This window comes from Rhinopithecus roxellana, chromosome 17 (genome assembly GCF_007565055.1).
Source record: "Rhinopithecus roxellana isolate Shanxi Qingling chromosome 17, ASM756505v1, whole genome shotgun sequence".
Lineage (NCBI taxonomy): Eukaryota > Metazoa > Chordata > Mammalia > Primates > Cercopithecidae > Rhinopithecus > Rhinopithecus roxellana.
This window is the reverse complement of record NC_044565.1, coordinates 69,184,460-69,204,307: the sequence shown is the minus strand read 5'-3', so window position 1 is coordinate 69,204,307 and position 19,848 is coordinate 69,184,460. Positions and strand designations below refer to the sequence as shown.

The following is a 19,848-nucleotide window of genomic DNA, read 5'->3' as shown; positions in this document are numbered from 1 at the left end:
TCATTTTAGAGTTTCTCTTTCTGGACTTTTCTTCGTAGGTTTTTTTTTTTTTTTTTTTTTTGTAAGATGGAGTTTCACTCTTGTTGCCCAGGCTGGAATGCAATGGCGCAGTCTCAACTCACTGCAACCTCTGCCTCCCGGGTTCAAGCGATTCTTCTGCCTCAGCCTCCTGAGTAGCTGGGATTACAGGTGCATGTCACTACGCCCAGCTAATTTTTGTATTTTTAGTAGAGACGGGATTTCACCATGTTGGACAAACTGGTCTCGAACTCCTGACCTCGTGATCCACCCGCTTCGGCCTCCCAAAATGCTGGGATTACAGGCGTGAGCGGTGCCGGGCCCTTCATAGGTATATTTTACATATGATCACAGCATACATATAATTTCCATCCTTTGTTTTTTCATCATACATTTTCCCACATTGCCACGTGGCCTCATAAACACCAACTTAATTCTTTTATGAGATGGAGTTTCGCTCTTGTCACCCCGGCTGAAGTGCAATGGTGATCTCAGCTCAGTGTAACGCCTCCTGGGTTCAAGTGATTCTCCTGCCTCAACCTCCCAAATAACTGGGATTACAGGCACCCACCACCATGCCCAGCTAATTTTTGTATTTTTAGTAGAGACACGGTTTCACCATGTCGGCCAGGCTGGTCTCGAACTCCTGACCTCAGGTGATCCACCCGTCTCGGCCTCCCAAAGTGCTGGGATTATAGGCATGCACCACTGCGCCCAGCCAGCACCAACTTAATTCTTGTATGATTTGCCGTAATTTAACTGCTAACTGAAGGACATTTAGCCTTTTTTTTTTTTTTTTTTCCTGAGACGTAGTCTCACTGTGTCACCCAGGCTGGAGTTAGTGGTGCAATCTCGGCTCACTGCAACCTCTGCCTCCCAGGTTCAAGCGATTCTCCTGCCTCAGACTCCTGAGTAGCTGGGACTACAGGTGCGTGCCACCATGCCTGGCTAACTTTTGTATATTTTTTAGAGATGGGGTTTCACCATATTGGCCAGGCTGGTCTCAAACTCCTGACCTCAGAATATGCCCACCTCAGCCTCCCAAAGTGCTGGGATTACAGGCGTGAGCCACTGCACTTGGCCCATTTAGCTTTTAAGAGTTCACAATTAGGCAGTCCTGGTGGCTCACATCTGTAATCCAACACTTTGGGAGGCTGAGGCAGAAGGATCACTTGAGGCAGATTGAGACCAGCTTGCACAACATAGTGAGACCTCCCTCTCTACAAAAAAAAAAAAAAAAATTAGCAGGGTGTGGTGGTGTACACCTGTAGTCTCACTCCTCAGGAGGATGGGGTGGGAAATTACTTAAGCCTAGGAGATGCAAGCAGCAGTAAGCTACAATCATGCCAGTGCACTCCACCCTGACAGAATAAAACTCTGTATTTAAAAAAAAAAGTTTTCATAATTATAAGTTAGGCTGTGATGTTTTCTTTCTTTCTTTTTTAAACAGACAGGGTTGTCTGGGCATGGTGGCACATGCCTGTAATCCCAGTACTTTGAGAGGCCAAGGCGGGCAGATCACGAGATCAAGAGATCAAAACCATCAATGTGGTGAAACCCTGTCTCTACTAAAAATACAAAAATTCGCTGGCCATGGTGGTGCGTTCCTGTAGTCCTAGCTACTCAGGAGGCTGAGGCAGGAGAATCACTTTAACCCGGGAGGCGGAGGTTGCAGTGAGCTGAGATCGCGCCACTGCACTCCTGCCTGGTGACAGAGGAAGATTCCGTCTAAAAGGAAAAAGAAAAAAAAGCCAGGCGCGGTGGCTCACGCCTGTAATTCCAGCACTTTGGGAGGCTGAGGCGGGCGGATTATAAGGTCAGGAGATCGAGACCATCCTGGCTAACATGGTGAAATCCTGTCTCTACTAAAAATACAAAAAATTAGCCAGGCATGGTGACGGACGCCTGTAGTCCCAGCTACTCAGGACGCTGAGGCAGGAGAATGGCGTGAACCCAGGAGGTGGAGCTTGCAGTGAGCCAAGATCGTGCCACTGCACTCCAGCCTGGGCGACAGAGCAAGATTTCGTCTCAAAAAAAAAAAAAAAAAAAAGATAAAAGAGACAGGGTCTCGACCAGGCACAGTGGTTCATGCCTGTAATCCCAGCACTCTGGGAGGCCGAGGTGGGCGGATCAACCTGAGCATGGGCATTCAAGACCAGCCTGACCAACAGGGAGAAACCCTGTCTCTATTAAAAATACAAAATTAGCCACGCATAGTGGCACATGCTTGTAATCTCAGTGACTCGGGAGGCTGAGACAGGAGAATCGCTTGAACCCGGGAGGCGGAGGTTGTGGTGAGCTGAGATCACACCATTGCACTCCAGTCTGGGCAACAAGAGCGAAACTCCGTTTCAAACAAAAACAAAAAAGACCCTGTCACCCAGGCTGGAGTGCAGTGGTACAGTCACAGCTCACTGCAACCTTGAATTCGTGGGCTCAAGCAATTCTCCCACCTGAGCTTTCCAAAGTGCTGGGATTAATTACAGCCACCGTGACTGGACTGGGTATGATGTTTTCTGTTTTGGATAATCTCCTTAGGATAAATTTCTAGAAATGTAGAGGCAATAGGTAACACAAATTTTACAGCCTTTGATAAGTACAAATAACTTTACAGAAGTCTGTGCTTTATAATACAAAGTTTAACCAACCTTCTAAGAAGGGGGCATAAACAGTATCTCATTTAACTAGATTTCTATTTACTAATGACAGGAACCGTCTTTTCTCTAGGTTTGCTTATTGATTTCTTCTTCTGTAAAGTTTTGTTCATCTCCTCTGACCATTTACTCTAGGGGCTTAAGTATTTCTTACCAACTGTATTTTTATATTTACAATCCTAACATTTACGTTTCTTTAAAAAAGTTTTAAGAACACTACGATGCTAACAGCAGTGTTAAGAAAGCAGATTGTGACTGATTTTGTTCAATTTCTTTGTAACTGTGGTTATAAGACCTTTTATTTTGAGATTTGTTAAAAAAGAGAAACCTAACACATGCATACACATATGCCTAGAAACGTATGCAGTCATAGACACATGGCCAAATTAATCAATCTCTGTCTGTAAGGCAAGATTACAGGTGACTATTGTTCTTTGGTTAAACTATCTTTTCTTGTTTTCCATGATTCATGTTTCTTACTTTCTTGTATAATAAAAGTTACAAAAAGTTATCAAAGACCACATTCCAAGAATACTTGAATACATACAAAACAATTAAATGTCTCATCTAGGAACCAATCTTTCATTGGCCTATTTTTAATCCACTTCTTTTTGCCACAATTTAATTATGGCTTCATTCCCATGTTTATTCTAATTTTCATATAACAGAGATTCATCTCCAGAAGGAACAAATTGGCAGTCTTGCAGAATTTCTAAAGATTCTGAAATAATATCTGAGCTTAGACTTACTTGTTTAAAGGCCACTACTGCTCTAAATGGAAAGCTGGAGCACCACAAAATGCTCTTTTTTTTTTTTTTTTTTGAGACGGAGTCTCGCTCTGTCACCCAGGCTGGAGTGCTGTGGCCAGATCTCAGCTCACTGCAAGCTCCACCTCCCGGGTTCACGCCATTCTCCTGCCTCAGCCTCCCGGGTAGCTGGGACTACAGGCGCCGCCACCTCGCCCGGCTAGTTTTTTGTAGTTTTTAATAGAGACGGGGTTTCACCGTGTTAGCCAGGATGGTCTCGATCTCCTGACCTCGTGATCCGCCCATCTTGGCCTCCCAAAGTGCTGGGATTACAGGCTTGAGCCACCGCGCCCGGCTCACAAAATGCTCTTAGCCATCACGCTGGTGGCACTGTGTCTGGTACATGTATATTTTTGTTTTGGTTGAAATGTGTTAGAGTATGGTCTTAAGCAACTAAAGGGATACCACAAAGAAACATACTAACTCAATTCCAATATGCTCTGCCACTGCTGGGTAATGTTACAGCCATTCATCATTCACTAATAAATTTCCTTGTTACCAAAAAGGTCTATGATGTCCTGCTTTGATGTAAACATCATACTAAAAAAAATGTCATTTAGTGGCCAAAGCAGAAAGTGCCAGAGGAGGAGATACTGTAAAAATGAGATGAGAGAGTCTGGTGGCTTGCACCTACCCCGGAGATTCTGTATTCCAGCACAGATTTCCAGATGCCTCCCCCACTCCTGACGAGGACTATAATCTTAGTTTGAAATGTCTCAATCACCTGCTCCTATAGGAGCTAAAAGACCACGCCAGGGAACTCAGACATTTGAGATTACTGGTCATGGGGGGCCCCATGGGGGTGCCCAAGGAATGAGTCTCACCAACGCTCTTCATGCAGCTCCCGATCTTTGTGCTGACTCGCAGGAACTTGCTAAGGTCCCATCGAGGAATCTTCACCACACAATAATCCAGGCTGGGTTCAAAGGCTGCTGTGCCCCCTGTCACAGAGTTCCTGGGGTCCAGCAGGTGGGGTGCCAGAAGGACAGTGAAGGAAATATAAAGGGTGAGCTTCCAGATAGCTCTCTCCATTCCCACAAATATAGGCCAATGTCCTTTTCGTATTTCCTGTGCCATCAATATTTTCTTCAGCCCCCGACCCACTTCCCCACTGTGATTTCTCCCTTATCCTCGTACCTGAGCTCAGGCAAAGGGATGCCCAATGCTAGCTTGGCTGCCACGTAAGCCAGTGGATAACCTGTGGCCTTACTGGCCAGGGCAGAGCTGCGAGAGAGCCTGGCATTCACTTCAATGATATAATACTGCAAAGAAGGAGAATAAAGAAAAAAAGTCACCGGCCTAGAAGCCCCTGTCTAGCAGAGGTCTCAGAAAGGAGAGAAAATAAGCCCTCTCCAGAGGGATGGCTAGCAAAAGCACCCTCCCTAAGGCCCAACCCTAGTAAAGGAGATTCCAGCTTCTACTCCAGGGACTGTAAGGCCAAAAGACCTCAACTTCAAGTGCCAAAAATTATGCAAGCAGAGGGGGTAACAACCACACTATCAGCTCCAGGGCCTAAAGCTTACCTGCTCAGACTCAGGGTTCAAGGCATACTGCACATTGCACTCCCCAACAATTCCCAGTTGCTGGGTCACCTTGATAGCCGTCTGCCTCAGGAGCTGGTACTCCCTGTCATTCAGTGTCTGGCTAGGGGCCACCACTATGGACTCACCGGTGTGGATGCCCAGTGGGTCCAAGTTCTCCATGTTACACACCTGTGAAGGAGGGTGCCATGGAGGTCACTGCCAAGCAGAGTCAGGAGAGGCAGAAGGCTGCACTCCAGGGTCCTGTTACCTCTGGGGCTGCACCTAACCTGGGTCTGAGGGACATAGAACTCTCAAAGACCTTGGCCCAGGACTCTGCTCTTCCAAAAGCTCATCCTGCCTGACACGACTCCCACCCTTCCCCCATTCACTCACCGTGACACAGTTTCCATAGGCATCTCTCACCACCTCGTACTCAATCTCCTTCCATCCCTTCAGAGACTTGTCTACTAGCACTTGGCTGGTACGGGCAAAAGCTTGGGCCACGACAGCAGAGAGCTCCTCCCTGTTAGAGGCAAAGCCAGAGCCCAGGCCACCCAGGGCAAAGCCTCCACGCACCAGCACAGGGTACCCCAGCCGTTCAGCGGCTGCCTGGGCCTGCAAGGAATGGAAGAGATGAACAAACAGGTTATTTCCCGCTGCCCAAGGTGTGCCTGACCCACAGAAAAACCGATATAAGAAAATAACACAGCCGGGCACAGTAGCTCACGCCTATAATCCCAGCACTTTGGGAGGCCGAGGGGGGTGGATCACCTGAGGTCAGGAGTTCGAGACCAGCCTGACCAACATGGAGAAACCCTATCTCTACTAAAAATACGAAATTAGCCAGGCACGGTGGCGCATGCCTGTAATCCCAGCTACTCAGGAGCCTGAGGCAGAAGAGCTGCTTGAATCCGGGAGGCGGAAGTTGCAGTGAGCCGAGATCGCACCACTGTACTCCAGCCTGGGCAACAAGAGTGAAACTCTGTCTCAAAAAAAAAGTAAATAACACTACCAAAGAAAACACCACCGTTCTTCCTTTACCCAAACACCCCTCTAACCTGTTCAAGAGAATTTGCTGCCTCGCTGGGGGCCACATGCTCTCCGATCTCTGCCATTCTGGCAGCAAAGGCCCGTCGATCCTCAGTCAGCTCAATGGTCTCCACTGGTGTGCCCAGGACCCGGACCCCATACTGAGCCAGCACCCCAGCCTTGGTCAGCTCTACACCACAGTTCAGAGCAGTCTGGCCCCCAAAAGTCAGTAACACACCATCAGGGCGTTCATTACGTATCACCTGAGGACATAGAGGGGAGTTACAGGCATCAGAACCTTGTGGGTAGAGAGGCAATCAAAGAAGTTTAATAATGCAGAGTGACCACTGGGCCCCCTGCCCAGTCCTCTTTTCATTCCAGCCTTGCCCCAGTCATACCTGGGTTACATAGTGAGGTGTTATAGGAAGAAAATAGACCTTGTCGGCCAGCCCCTGGGAGGTCTGCACTGTGGCAATATTGGGGTTGATCAGCAATGTCTGGATGTTTTCCTCCTTCAGGGCCTTAATTGCCTAAAAGGACAAGAATGGCATCTCAGCCTCTGCTGAAGAAGCAAGATTGCAAACGGCCTTAGGGCAGCATTCTACTCTTCTTTCCCTCCCTGTACTCTTGGCCCCTAATAATTGACTTCTATTTCTTACCACATCTCTCTGTACATTCCCCAAATCTGATTCATTTCCTCCCTACAACCTCAGCCATTCTCCTTAAGACTCTTTCCATTCTTGAGGGTCACACACCCAGAAGGGTGGGGAGGGGCATGCCTCACCTGAGAGCCCGAGTAGTCAAACTCTCCAGCTTGGCCAATGGAGAGGCCCCCCGAGCCCAGGATCAGAACCTTTCCTGGTGGTGGAAGCCCAGAGCTGGGAGTGGGAATCCCAGGGGGACAGAGGCGCTCAGTCAGCCGCTCTCTAACTGTGGAAGCAAAGAAGGTCATGGAGCTGAGCTGGACCCAAGAGGTCAACTGGATTAGTTCCCTCACTTTCAGAAGAGTCCAGAGCAAATTACGCATCTAATGAGTAGCAGAGGGAGGACCAGAATCCAGGACACTGGAGTTGCTTTCAACAGAAGCTTAAACGGTATCTTGGGTTGGCTGCCACCCACCCCCAATCCCCTTAACCTCCTAGACATCTAGGAGTTGCCCAGGGCATGTCTACCTTATGCCCATCCTGGAGCCAACCCTGTTCTTAGGTCCACAACCCAGTTATACTCAGGATCTTACCTGTCTGGCCCCCAGGATTCCCAGCTGTGGCCTCTTTCACAGTTTCCAGAAATATATCGAAAAGCAGTTCCATATCTGAAGGGCCAGCTTGGTGCTCTGGGTGAAACTGGACACTGTTAAAGAGATTGCATCATGAAAGCCATCATGGTCCCTGGCATGACACTGGCAACCTCGGAGGTGGGTAGTGGGAAAGAGGACTGCCGTGCTTTACTTTTCCATCATCAAGGCCCACAGGGCTTCAAAGTTGCAAAGACCTAGTCAACCAGGCTCACCTGAAGAAGGGCAAGCTGTTGTGCACAATGCCTTCATTGGAACCATCATTGGCGTTGGTGAAGAGAGGAGCCCAGTCTGCTGGCAGTGAGTCTGTCTCCACAGCAAACCCATGGTTCTGGGATGTCAGAAAGCAGCGCCCAGAGCCCACCAACAAGCAGGGCTGGTTATGGCCTCGGTTCCCATATCTGGAGGTAGAAGCATGCTGAGTCACAGGCCTCGCTCACCCTCTCTTCACTACTGAACCTATCCCAGCTCTCACTGATCTCCTGTTCTCAGTAGCCCCGCTCCTGTTTGTTTTTTTTTTTTGTTTTTTGAGACAGAGTCTCCCACTGTTGCCCAGGCTGGAGGGCAATGGCACAATCTCTGCTCACTGCAACCTCCACCTCCCAGGTTCAAGCGATTCTCCTGTTTCAGCCTCCAGAGTAGCTGGGATTACAGGCGCATGCCTGTAATCCGGCCAATTTTTATATTTTCAGTAGAGACAGGGTTTCACCATGTTGGCTAGGCTGGTCTTGAACTCCTGACCTCAGGTGATCCGCCCACCTTGGCCTCCCAAAGTGCTGGGATTACAGGCATGAGCCACCTCACCTGCAACCTCCCGCTCCTATTTCAACATGAATAAACGCCAACTCTCTTCTAATTCCTGAGACACCCCACCCTTCATGCCACAAGTATGGGCCCCTTCTGCTCCCCACAAGTCCCACCTCATCTTGTAAGTCTTGGCCCCAATGGCTAAGGCCAATAGCTGGTGTCCCAGGCAGATCCCAAAGACAGGTCGAGGATTAGGCTCAGATAAAACACGGCTCAGCGTGGATACGACACTGGGATAGGAGGCAGGGTCACCAGGCCCATTACTTAAGAAGAGACCCTCATACTCTGGAGTGGGCAGAAAAGATGACATCAAAATCAGTATTTCAATTACAGGAGGCACATCTGTGGCCCCTCAACCCATGAGAGTGTAAGTCCCAATGTCTATCTTCTTCACTGCAACTCATACTCATTGGACCAAGGGATAGATCTTCCACCCAAGCTGTTTGTCTGAGGCCCTGAACAGGCCCCAGCTACTCACCTTGGCTGTCTAGTGCATGGTCCCAGGGTACCACAGTGACCTCAGCCCCACGCTGGCAGAGGCATCGGATCTGATTATACTTGAGGCCACAGTCCAAAGCAAGGATCCGAGGGGCACCCCCTGTATTGAATACCCGTGGAGTCTGAGAAATAAAGGAATAAAGGGCAACAGTTAGCAGCTGTGCTCAGTGGGTATAAGATATGCCTGCACCAACTCCTACCTTCAAAGCCTCCTTTGATTCTCTCCTATGTTTACCCCCCAGTTGTGGGCAGAATATAACTACTGTGCTAGAGCTTGCAACACTCTCCCACTCTACCTCTGTACCTTAATGGAGACCTCTGGTACCAGGGGGCGGGCATTGGGGTCCAAGAATGGCAGGGATGAAGGTTCTGTTCCATTCTGGACCAGCTTCCCCAGCAGAGACCCTTGTTCCCGCAACTTCTTGGTCAGCTCCCGAGTGTCTACTCCTGTCAAAATAGCACAGTCTTAGGGATCACACGCCCCCAACTCAGTCATCTGTGAGGTCAGACTTCCAGAAGCACTTCCATTCCAGAGCCCTAGTCACACACAGCTGTTCTATGTGCATCAAAATCCTGGGCTATTGTAACAGAAGTATACTACCATGAAGTATTCCTGCCAAAAATATCACATCGGAATTGGACAACTCTAAATATATCCATTTATAGAAAATAATATCAAGGGAAAAAAATACACTAAGTAACACTACAGGAATGTAACCAAGTAAGTGCAGACTATGGGATACTAGATACAGGAAAAAGACCTGTTTTCAAATAGCTTACAAGGTCCACAGATTAAGAGACTTATCAACCAAATGCAATGCATGAATCCTGTTTACAGCAAGATTCAAATAAACAGCAAAAAAAAAAAAAAAAAAAAAAAAATTGGGGGGAATTTTAAACATTGTCTGGACACTTGTATTAGGGAAGTATTACTTTTTTTAGTGTATGATGTTATTATGGTCATGTTTTTAAAGATTCCTTTTGCATAATGTTGAACTATTTGTAGATGAAATGATATGATGTCTGAGATTTGCTTCAAAATAATCCAGTGGTGGTGATGAAATAAGATTAGCCCTGACCTGACGATTATGGAAGCTGGGAGTTCCTTTCTGTGTTGGAAATTTTCCTTCTGAGTGATAGTTCAATTCTTTCCCCCAGCCCAACTCCAATCTAAATCTTCCAACTATCACAGTCTTAGTCAGGTCCCAGCAGACTGCAGAAACTTGATTCTTTCCATCCAGGCATGCTGTGCTCTGCCCAGATATGCCCATGCTTGCCACCATACCTTGCAAACCAGGGATGCCATGCTGCTGCAGCCATTCATGCAGGGTGCAGGTGGCACTCCAGTGGCTGGGAGTAGGACAGCACTCTCCCACCACCAGTCCTGCTACGTGGATGCCTGAGGATTCAAACCACTGTAGATGGAAAGATTGTGAGAAGCCTCAGGCCAAGTTATTTTTTTACAGCATTTTCCCCATTGTGTGGCCACAGACCCTATATTCAGCCACATTCAATGGCCTTCAATATACCAAGCTTTTGGTGCTTTTGCATAGATATTTCCATTTACCAACAATGCTCTCTTCTGTATGAAACACAACCCACAGGCCCAGGGTACCCAGTTGATCACTGAAAATGACATTTTCCTTTCTATTTATTATTATTTTTTGAGATGGAGTCTCACTTGTCACCCAGGCTGGAGTGCAATGGTGAGATCTCAGTTCACTGCAACCTCTGCCTCCCAGATTCAAGCAATTCTCCTGTTTCAGCCTCCCGAATAGGTGGGACTACAGGCGCCCACCACCATGCCCGGCTAATTTTTTGTATTTTTAATAGAGACGGCTGTTTCACCATGTCAGCCAGGACGGTCTCAGATCCCCTGATCTTGTGATCTGCCCGCCTCCACCTCCCAAAGTGCTGGGATTACAGGAGTGAGCCACCACACCTAGCCATTCCTTTTTTCCTTTTTGAGACAGGGTCTTGCTGTTATCCAGGCTGGAGCGCAGAGCGCAGTGGTGCAAACATGCGGTTCACTGCAGCCTCAATGTCCTGGGCTCAAGTGATTCTCCCACCTCAGACTCCTGAGTAGCTGGGAAAACAGGCGTGGATCATCGCACCTGGCTAATTTTTTGAATTTTTTGTAGTGACAGGATCTCACCATGGTGCCAGGTTGCTCTCAAATTCCTAGGCTCAAGTGATCGTCCCACCTCAGCCTCCCAGTGCTGGGATTACAAGTCATGAGCTACACGCCCTGCCTCTTTCTTCCTTTATCTAAAACTGAAATCACAAATCCCTTCTCTGTGAAGCCCCTCCCACTCACCCAATACAGCTTATGCCTCCATCTTAGAGCTCTCTTAATACTTTATTTCCTCGCTTGCTATTTACATGGTATTATGAATATGTATGTGTCTTTGTCACGAAACAGAACTCAACAGCAAGGCACATGGTGTCAGTCAGACATTTATTGAGGTGCAGGCATTGCAGAAGATGCTGAGAAAAGAGCAATGAACAAAAAAAGATGAGGTTCCTGTCTTCATGATGTTTATTTCTGATGTAGGGAGCCAGAAAACAAGGTAACACCCATATAAATATTAATTATATAGTGTGATTAAAAACTGAGTAAGATAGGGAGGTACAAAATACATTACCAAATGAAAAACAAAGGTTCAGGGCACAAAACTAAGCATGCCCCCCAAACTTCATTTGGGATTATTTTTTTTTTTTTTTTTTTTTTTTTTTTTTTTTTTTTTTTTTTTTTTTTTTTTGAGACGAGTCTCCCTCTGCCACCCAGGCTGGAGGGCAGTGGCCAGATCTCAGCTCACTGCAAGCTCCGCCTCCCGGGTTTACGCCATTCTCCTGCCTCAGCCTCCCGGGTAGCTGGGACTACAGGCGCCGCCACCTCGCCCGGCTAGTTTTTTGTATTTTTAAGTAGAGACAGGGTTTCACCGTATTAGCCAGGACGGTCTCGATCTCCTGACCTCGTGATCCGCCCGTCTCGGCCTCCCAAAGTGCTGGGATTACAGGCTTGAGCCACCGCGCCCGGCCTTTTTTTTTTTTTTTTTTTTTTTGAGACGGAGTCTCGCTCTGTCACCCGGGCTGGAGTGCTGTGGCCGGATCTCAGCTCACTGCAAGCTCCGCCTCCCGGGTTCACGCCATTCTCCTGCCTCAGCCTCCCGGGTAGCTGGGACTACAGGCGCCGCTACCTCGCCCGGCTAGTTTTTTGTAGTTTTTAGTAGAGACGGGGTTTCACCGTGTTAGCCAGGATGGTCTCGATCTCCTGACCTCGTGATCCGCCCGTCTTGGCCTCCCAAAGTGCTGGGATTACAGGCTTGAGCCACCGCGCCCGGCCGCCCATTTGGGATTATTTTTTAAAAAGGCGGGGCATGGTGGCTCACACCTGTAATCCCAGCACTTTGGGAGGCCAAGGTGGGTGGATCACCTGAGGTCAGGAGTTCAAGACCAGCCTGATCAACATGGAGAAACCCTGTCTCTAATAAAAATACAAAATAAGCTGGGCGTGGTGTCCCACGCCTGTAATCCCAGCTACTCAGGAGGTTGAGGGAGGAGAACAGCTTGAACCCGGGAGGCGGAGGTTGCAGTGAGCCGAGATTGCGCCATTGCACTCCAATCTGGGCAACAAGAGCAAAACTCTATCTCAAAACAAAATACAAATTAAAAAAATTAAATAAAAAAAGATAATATACCAGCCTAGGCAATGTGACAAAACCCGGTCTCTACAAAAAATACAAAAAAAGTAACCAGCCATGGTGGCAGGTGCCTGTAGTCCCAGCTACTTGGGGGGTTGAGGTGGGAGGACTGCTTGAGCTCAGGCGACAGAGGCTGCAGTGAGCCATGATTATGCCACTGCACTCCAGCCTGGGTGACAAAGTGAGACCTTGTCCCCCCCCAAAAAAAAACAAAAACAAAAACATGTTACTCAATAGGTAAGCGTTTAATAGCTACACAGAAACAGAAAGTTTAAGTGGGAGGAATCAGCATATTTAAACTGCATTCAGCTGGGTGATGAAGAGTTAAAGGAACCTGCATTCTGAAACTGTCCAGGGATCTGGATCCTCAGAACCCTCCCTGGCCAGGTGGAGTAATCCATTTATATGTGTGAGTTGCTCCAAGAGGCCTTTCCCATCCTGGTACTAATAGGGCCTCAATTTTGCAGTTTATAAACTCAAATTTTGTCAGTGTGCCTAGAGTTGACAAAGGTGATGACTGACATAGGTTAACCAAATTCACAAGATATTGCACTATCAACTAGAATGCAGTGTATTTATAGGTTTGGGATGAACCCATACATTCCTTTCCAGGAAGAACAGTATGTATGTCCTCTATCTGGAGCTCCTCTCTTTCCCCAGTGTCAGGGTGGCTGGGAAGGCAAATTAAGAATTAAAGGCTTAGACACCTGCAACGAGGCCAAACAAATTTTGAGAACTACTACTCTAGGCCAGATTGACTTCCTCTATTAATTACTATATGTTGGGTTTTTTTAATGCTTGAACTGTCAGAGGGCAACTTAGTTTCCAAATTTCAGAGGTGAAGGATTAGGGGAAATCTCAATGTAGGAAGAAACTCAGTTTTCTCATCTAGAGGTAAGAACACAACTGAAAAGCAGAAAATCAGGCGAGGCCATGTCAGTAGGTCTAGAAAATGATAATACCACTGGTTTTGTAGGTAAACTGGCACTCACTGTCACTGCGAAGAATGTGACCCTAATTTCCAGTCTCTTTCCACTGATTTATGTAGTCCTAAAAAGCACTGCTCCCATCTGACTCTGCTGCTAAAAAAAACCTTCAATGGATCCTTTACCAAATTAAGCTGACTCTGCTTTGGCTTCAAGTCCCTCCATGCCTACTGTATCTAACTTATCTGCAGGCTTTTTTCTCATGACTTCTGCATTCCTAACAAATTGGACAAGGCTGTTTCCCTTACACCTCTTTCACATTCCTTGATCCACGCCTTCACTACACACAGAATGCTTTCAACTATGCCTAGAGCCTTGATGCCCTTAACAAAGGCGGTAGCTTTTCCCTCTGAGGCCTCCAACACTCTGTGCCTCCCAAGGTACTTACTTAACAATCCCTGCCTAACTACAGTTAGTAGTGGTCTCAGTCCTTGACTTATTACTTCAGTGGGTATGTTTTCTGCACGATGCCCAGCGGGGTGTCAACGTCTTCTACTTCACTAATAGTTAACAATTACTGATTTGAAAGGAATGTAGAGAAAGCACTGGGTGTGGCTACCTTGCAGAGACCGAACTCATCCATTTCATCTGGGGGGATGCCATAGTTGCCGATCAGAGGATACGTGAGCACCAAGATCTGTGCCTTGTAGGAGGGGTCAGTGAGGGCCTCAGGGTAGCCGACCATGCCGGTTTGAAACACTGCAAGAAAGAGGCAGGGCTGGGCTCCGGCAGGGCACCCTTCGGAACACTCCCAGCGCGATGAGCACACCCCAGTGGAGGCTGCCTTGGTCGCGAGGGGTTTACGGCGCTGGGGCCCATGGGCACCGAATGGGGGGAGGGGGTTTGCTGGCGGGAAAATGGCGGGGTCTGAACGGGGAAGGTTGGGCGGAGAGGCGCATCAGAGCGTGGGATAAGGTCTGCAGCCTAACCGGGATTGCTTACCCACTTCCCCGGCAGTCGACACGGCGGCCCCAAAGGGCTGGCCCCGCAGGACCGACCCGTCCTCCAACACTAGGGCCGCCATGGGAAGGGAGCTCAGAGGCGGGGGCGAGTACGGAGAAGCGGGAAGGACTGCAAACTCCACTGGAACCACGTGAGGACGGCGCGCCGGAGTCGGTCCACGTGGCTAACGGCGCGCGGCGCTGGAGAGAAGCCGGGCGCGGCAGCGCAGGAGCCTCGGGCGCGTTTGGCGGCGGCAGAGGCTGCGGCGACGCGGGCACAAGCGGCGTGAGGGGCGGTGTCGGGCACGTAAGGGGCGGGGTGGGAGGAGCCACGGGGAGTGAGCCCTCGTGGTCTCCGCACTGCAAAACCAGGGGAAACCTGAAAAAACCGGCTGCCCTAAAGCAGTCCCTCCCACCCCAAGCAAGAAACACGTAAAGGCAGGGCGCCTTTCCTTAAAAAGAAAGCGAGAGAGAGAGAAAAAAGTGTTTATTATAGGCAACAACACAATTGGGAACTGGTATTTGTCTACACCAGGTGAGTGCAATTTTTCATCTTCCAATGGCGGTCTCAACCTTGAGGTGAATCCACTGGCCAAAGATGCCTTTCTAGGAAGCAGAGCTCCCTGGCTGGGCTAAGATATCAGATCAATCTTAGGTCAATGGTAAGACCTATGTGGTTCATGAAGTCTTGGCTTTTCGGCGTTGGGTCCCCCAAAGCAGAATGGAGATGGATAGAGTGGTGGATCCCAGAATCCCAAAGAACATAAGCAGTGAGAACGAGCCCTGTGAACAACAGACCAAAAAACATCCCCATACAACGTTACACGGAGGGCCACATCCTAACACCTAATTCTTTCCTAATATACCTATCACCTCGTCTAGGGCAATTCTATAGTTTTCCCCCTATAGGTAATCTGTATTAGCTCCTCGTCTTGTGGATCTCCTTTCTGAGAAGACTTGCTCTATGCATTCCTTGTATCCCTAGTTACAAGGCCTAATTCCTCACCTGGCGCATACACTTGTATCCGTGGAAACCATCAGCACAAACACACTGCAAAAGACCTGGACCATCAGGTACACAAGATCCATTCTCAGGACACATTTCTGTGGGCCAGAGAGAAAGAGAGAACATCACTGCATACAACTCATTAGGCATATTTCTCAAATATCTGTTTCAACTTCGAGTCTCTCAATCATTGCTAGGATAAAGGAAGAGGAAAGAAGATTACAGATAAAAACAGTAACAATGATGTCAGGCCTCTGAGCCCAAGCTAAGCCATCATATCCCCTGTGACCTGCACATAAACATCCAGATGGCCTGAAGCAACTGAAGATCCACAGAAGTGAAAATAGCCTTAACTGACGATATTCCACCATTGATTTGTTTCTGCCCCACCGTAACTGATCAGTGTACTTTGGAATCTCCCCCACCCTTAAGAAGGTTCTTTGTAATCTCCCCGACCCTTAGGAAGGTTATTTGTAATTCTCCCCACCCTTGAGAATGTACTTTGTGAGATCCATCCCCTGCCCGCAAAACATTGCTCCTAACTCCACCACCTATCCCAAAACCTGTAAGAACTAATGATAATCCACCACCCTTTGCTGACTCTTTTCAGACTCAGCCCTGTGAGTCTGCACCCAGGTGAAATAAAGCCTTGTTGCTCACACGAGCCTGTTTAGTGGTCTCTTTACACGGACACGCGTGAGACAAATAGTATATCTTAAGATCTTTTCTTTCAAAGGGGTTAGAGCCCCAGAACTCTGAATGAAAGGCACTTAAGTAACTTTGTCTTTCTGATCTAAAGTGGAAAATACAAGGGAGAAAAGACAATTCCCAGAAGTTTGGAGGTAAGACAGCATACCTGGGTCCCCAGTGTTATTGCAAAGGTTCTTTTGCCCTTGACAGATTTGGTTGTCTATATAAGAGGTGATAGTATTCCAGGCATTAATTCCTCCAGGACAGCTGACATCTTGTGGCAATATCCTAAAAAGAAATGTGGTCATAACATGCAAAGTTGCTCAACTCACAGCATTACCCTTCTTTGATTCTCTTCCCCATACCCTTACTCACAGAGTCTGGAGCTGAGTAAAGCCATGGAAGGTGTTGGCCAAGTCACCTTTGAGGGGGTTTGCTTGCAGGTCTCTGCAAAGCACACAATGTTAGCACTTTCCCATCAACCTACACTATATTAGCCTTTTGGGTGGGAGGCACCTAACTACTTACATGATGACAGTGGTATGTGCCTGATGAAAGTTTGGACCAGGGTCCTCCAGAGAACAGTTCTGGAGATCCAGCCTGAGGAAATAAAGTAATCAATATAACTGTGTGTTCCTCTTTTTCCTCAGCCACAGCACGGTTTGTATTTTACTACACAACCCCCTTTTCAGCTAATAATAATTGAACACAGCTGTGTTCAGAGTCACACACTAGGAGCTGTAGTAGACGTTTTAATTCTGCATTATCCAATAGAATCACCACTTGCCACATGTAACTACTTAAATTTAAATTAATGTACCTTAGGCTGGGTGTAGTGGCTCACTCCTGTAATCCCAGCACTTAGGGAGGCCAAGCGGGGAGGATCACTTGAACCTAGGAATTTGAGACCAGCCTGGGCAATATGAGTGAGACCCTCACTCTATAGAGAAAAATTAATTTAACCTAAAAATTCAGTGTCTCATTTGCACTAGCCATATTTCAAGTGCAAATGGAATAACCACATTAGTAGCTACTGTACTGGTTAGTAGTAGTACAGTAGTATGGAACATTTTCTTTTTTCTTTTTTCAGACAGAGTCTTGCTCTGTTGCCCAAGCTACAGTACAGTGGCATGATCTCGGCTCCCTGCAACCTGATTCCCAGGTTCAAGCAATTCTCCTGCCTCAGCCTCCTGAGTAGCTGGGATTACAGGCATGCGCCACCATGCCTGGCTAATTTTTGTATTTTTAGTAGAGACGGGGTTTCACCATGTTGGTCACGTTAGTCTCGAACTCCTGACCTCATGATCCGCCTGCCTTGGCTCCCAAAATGCTGGGATTACAGGCGTGAACCACCACACCCGGCCCAGAACATTTTCATAATCACAGAAAGTTCTATTGGCCAGCACTGTTCTAATCGGTTATGCATCTATTGGGAGAAATCTGTGTTTCCTGTCTACATTAGTGAATCTCATACTATGATTTTCAGATCCACAGAGAGCCTTTAAATTAAAAAAAAAAAAGCAAGTCACATAAATGAAAGTTTTTTCCACATGTATTTTCTACCACAGATTGGTTGTAAACTGCAGGACATTAAGGATCATGCCACATTATTTTTTTTCTTCAATATCTACTGCTATCCATTCCTTTATTCTGCAAATATTTACTGAGTCCCTACAAACTGCAAACACTGGGAGAATGTTAAAAAATATGTAACACAGTATCTTAGCCTCTGAGTGGCTTACAATGTAGTTAGAGGAACAAGACCACTGCCCAAAATAAAAGCACTGTAAACATTACAATATAAAAGAAACCACAGGATAGTGTATAAATATATTTGAGTGGATACTAAAGATTACAGAAAGTTTTTTAAGAAGGTATTACTGAATCGCTTGAACCCAGGAAGCAGAGGGTGCAGTGAGCCGAGATCACGCCATTGCACTCCAGTCTGGGCAACAAAAGCGAAACGCCATCTCAAAAAAATGAATAAATAATAATTAAAAAAAGGTATTACTCTGGAACTTAGTAGTAGGAAATATTCACAAAAGATGTTGGAAATGAAGGATGGATATGTCCTAATTTGGTGGAGGAAGGCAATTTCAGGTATGGAGAGAGGCCTGAACAAAGATGGAATGCCATTGAGGGTAGGCAAATCTGGCTGGTGCAGACCTTTATGGAGGTTTGAGTGGACAAGTAATTGGAAATAATGTTGGAAAAGGGGGTTGGGACTAGTGTATGGTAGTTAATGGTTTGAATTTTGTCCTGAGAGCAAGTTACTAACTACAGTATTAAAGCGAGAGTGATATTGGAAAATGTCGGTTTTCTGAAAGCTTAATATAGAGAGGTATTTAGGTAGATGAAGGAAAGAAGAGAATGGAAGTAAAACATAACATTTTGAGTTTGAAGTTAGGGTGCACTCAGTAGGAAATGCTTAATAGGAAGCTACAGGTACTCACGTGTACCTGGAGTGTGGAAAGGTAAAAAGACACTAAAGAGATCTAGTTTTGGTAGACATCTGCGTGATGGTTACAGCTGAAACCATAATAGGTGGATTCTTAAAATAATATAAAGGTAGAAAAGCAGCCAGGCTAAGGAATGGCCTGTATCCAGTATCTAGGGATGTCTTCCCCTCACCCCAAGATGGTGCCCTTCTGATTCAGGCAGCAACGGGCATGCAGCATTAGTTCTCGTGTCGTTTTACAATAAAGGGCCACTTTTGACAAATTTTGCACACTCCCTGGACATTGAGTACATATCTGCAGAAGAGAAAGAAACATTAGAACTCCAGAAAGAAAAGCCAAGAAAAGAACAAACGACCATCAAGAATTAACTGCCAGTACACGTTTCCAGAATTCCTCTAACATGGGGCCGATAAATGGATAAATGGCTCGTGTCCTACCCTTGTAACAGGCTAGGCTAGGAGATGCCATGTCTTCCCCTAGAGTCCGGCGCCGAATCAGCTCCCCAGACACTTTCAGTACCAGACATCAGCCAGGGAAGGTCCTCATCTCTGAAGATCACTATTCAAACATATTTATTATGCTCTCTGCGGAGACTTCTCAAGTCCCAGTTTGGCCCGGTGTAAAAGGACCGGAGGTAGGTAAATAACTCATCAAGCATTACAAAAGAAAGTACAGCCCTACCACTGCACGATATATGGTGTTCGGGCGTAGAGAGCTTGCACAAGAGCCAGAGGACCCTTCTGTAGAACTTAAAGTTACTCAAAAATTAAGGGACGAGATCAAGTTTCACAGATCTTTGCAAGTCGGCAGGACGGGGGCGCCGAAGGCCTGCACGACGTGAGTACTCGGGAACAGGACCCGGCTGGGCAGGGTCGGAAAGGGTCAGGGACGAAATCAGAGCCGCAGGCCGGCCGAGGGGAAGGGGGAGCCGCGGACGAGCGAGACGCACGGCTGGCCAGCGACCCTGCTTCAGCCCGACCTCAAACTTGCTTCTGTACCTCGGGTAGCGCCAGAGCCCTTCCCACGCCCAGAGCGAGGAGCAGGGCGGCAGCCCAGCGCACCAGAGTTGTAAGTCTACCCGGGCCGTGATGCGCCATTTTCCGCTCCCTTAGTTCCCCGGTTCTCACGCGACCCGGCCCCGCGGCCCCGCCCCGCAGCGCGTCAGGCCCTCTTCCCCGGGTGTGGCCTAAGCGACCCGGTCGAGTCGCCCTGGGGCTGGCTGGGGGTTTCTCCTGCTCGCGGAGCTCTGCGCTGGTCTTCATGCGCCCCAGCCCTCTTTCGGGGACACTAGCCGCCCCCTATTCCTCTTCCCCTTTAGTGAAGGCGACCCCCCTCGCCGCGCGGGTTCCCGGAGCCGACTGCATGCTCCCTCAGCCCGGTGTTCCCCGCGTCCGGAAGCCAAGGTCGCGCCTTCGCAGACACTCGGGTCCCTC

At 47.8% G+C, this 19,848-nt stretch overlaps 2 protein-coding genes across 4 annotated transcripts in view; both read right to left on the bottom strand.

Moving 5' to 3' along the window:
* Nucleotides 1-14,609, bottom strand: part of CAD (carbamoyl-phosphate synthetase 2, aspartate transcarbamylase, and dihydroorotase) — a 28,184-nt gene extending 13,575 nt beyond the window's left edge. Inside the window, exons 1-15 of one of the 2 annotated variants that reach the window (XM_030920687.1) lie at nucleotides 14,262-14,609; nucleotides 13,879-14,018; nucleotides 9,915-10,044; nucleotides 8,934-9,076; nucleotides 8,610-8,751; nucleotides 8,245-8,416; nucleotides 7,540-7,725; nucleotides 7,268-7,380; nucleotides 6,815-6,960; nucleotides 6,429-6,560; nucleotides 6,060-6,293; nucleotides 5,395-5,616; nucleotides 5,002-5,190; nucleotides 4,616-4,740; nucleotides 4,303-4,433 (exon numbers count right to left, since the gene is read on the bottom strand). In XM_030920687.1, coding sequence (XP_030776547.1) covers nucleotides 4,303-4,433; nucleotides 4,616-4,740; nucleotides 5,002-5,190; nucleotides 5,395-5,616; nucleotides 6,060-6,293; nucleotides 6,429-6,560; nucleotides 6,815-6,960; nucleotides 7,268-7,380; nucleotides 7,540-7,725; nucleotides 8,245-8,416; nucleotides 8,610-8,751; nucleotides 8,934-9,076; nucleotides 9,915-10,044; nucleotides 13,879-14,018; nucleotides 14,262-14,343 — 2,287 coding nt within the window. In that variant the 5' untranslated portion in view covers nucleotides 14,344-14,609. The remainder of the gene's footprint in view (nucleotides 1-4,302; nucleotides 4,434-4,615; nucleotides 4,741-5,001; nucleotides 5,191-5,394; nucleotides 5,617-6,059; nucleotides 6,294-6,428; nucleotides 6,561-6,814; nucleotides 6,961-7,267; nucleotides 7,381-7,539; nucleotides 7,726-8,244; nucleotides 8,417-8,609; nucleotides 8,752-8,933; nucleotides 9,077-9,914; nucleotides 10,045-13,878; nucleotides 14,019-14,261) is intronic. The other variant, XM_010371241.2, reaches the window with a different exon arrangement.
* A 121-nt stretch (nucleotides 14,610-14,730) lies between these two features.
* Nucleotides 14,731-19,848, bottom strand: ATRAID (all-trans retinoic acid induced differentiation factor). 2 transcript variants are annotated; one of them, XM_010371246.2, is made up of 7 exons: nucleotides 19,414-19,848; nucleotides 18,588-18,709; nucleotides 16,485-16,556; nucleotides 16,332-16,403; nucleotides 16,123-16,244; nucleotides 15,267-15,364; nucleotides 14,731-15,043 (listed from the first exon to the last, which is right to left on the bottom strand). In XM_010371246.2, the coding sequence occupies exons 1-7, from the start codon at nucleotides 19,675-19,677 to the stop codon at nucleotides 14,939-14,941; spliced, it is 855 nt and encodes a 284-aa protein (XP_010369548.2). In that variant the 5' UTR covers nucleotides 19,678-19,848; the 3' UTR covers nucleotides 14,731-14,938. The 2 variants fall into 2 exon arrangements, with proteins under 2 accessions (XP_010369548.2, XP_010369549.2); XM_010371247.2 differs by having other exon boundaries at nucleotides 19,477-19,821.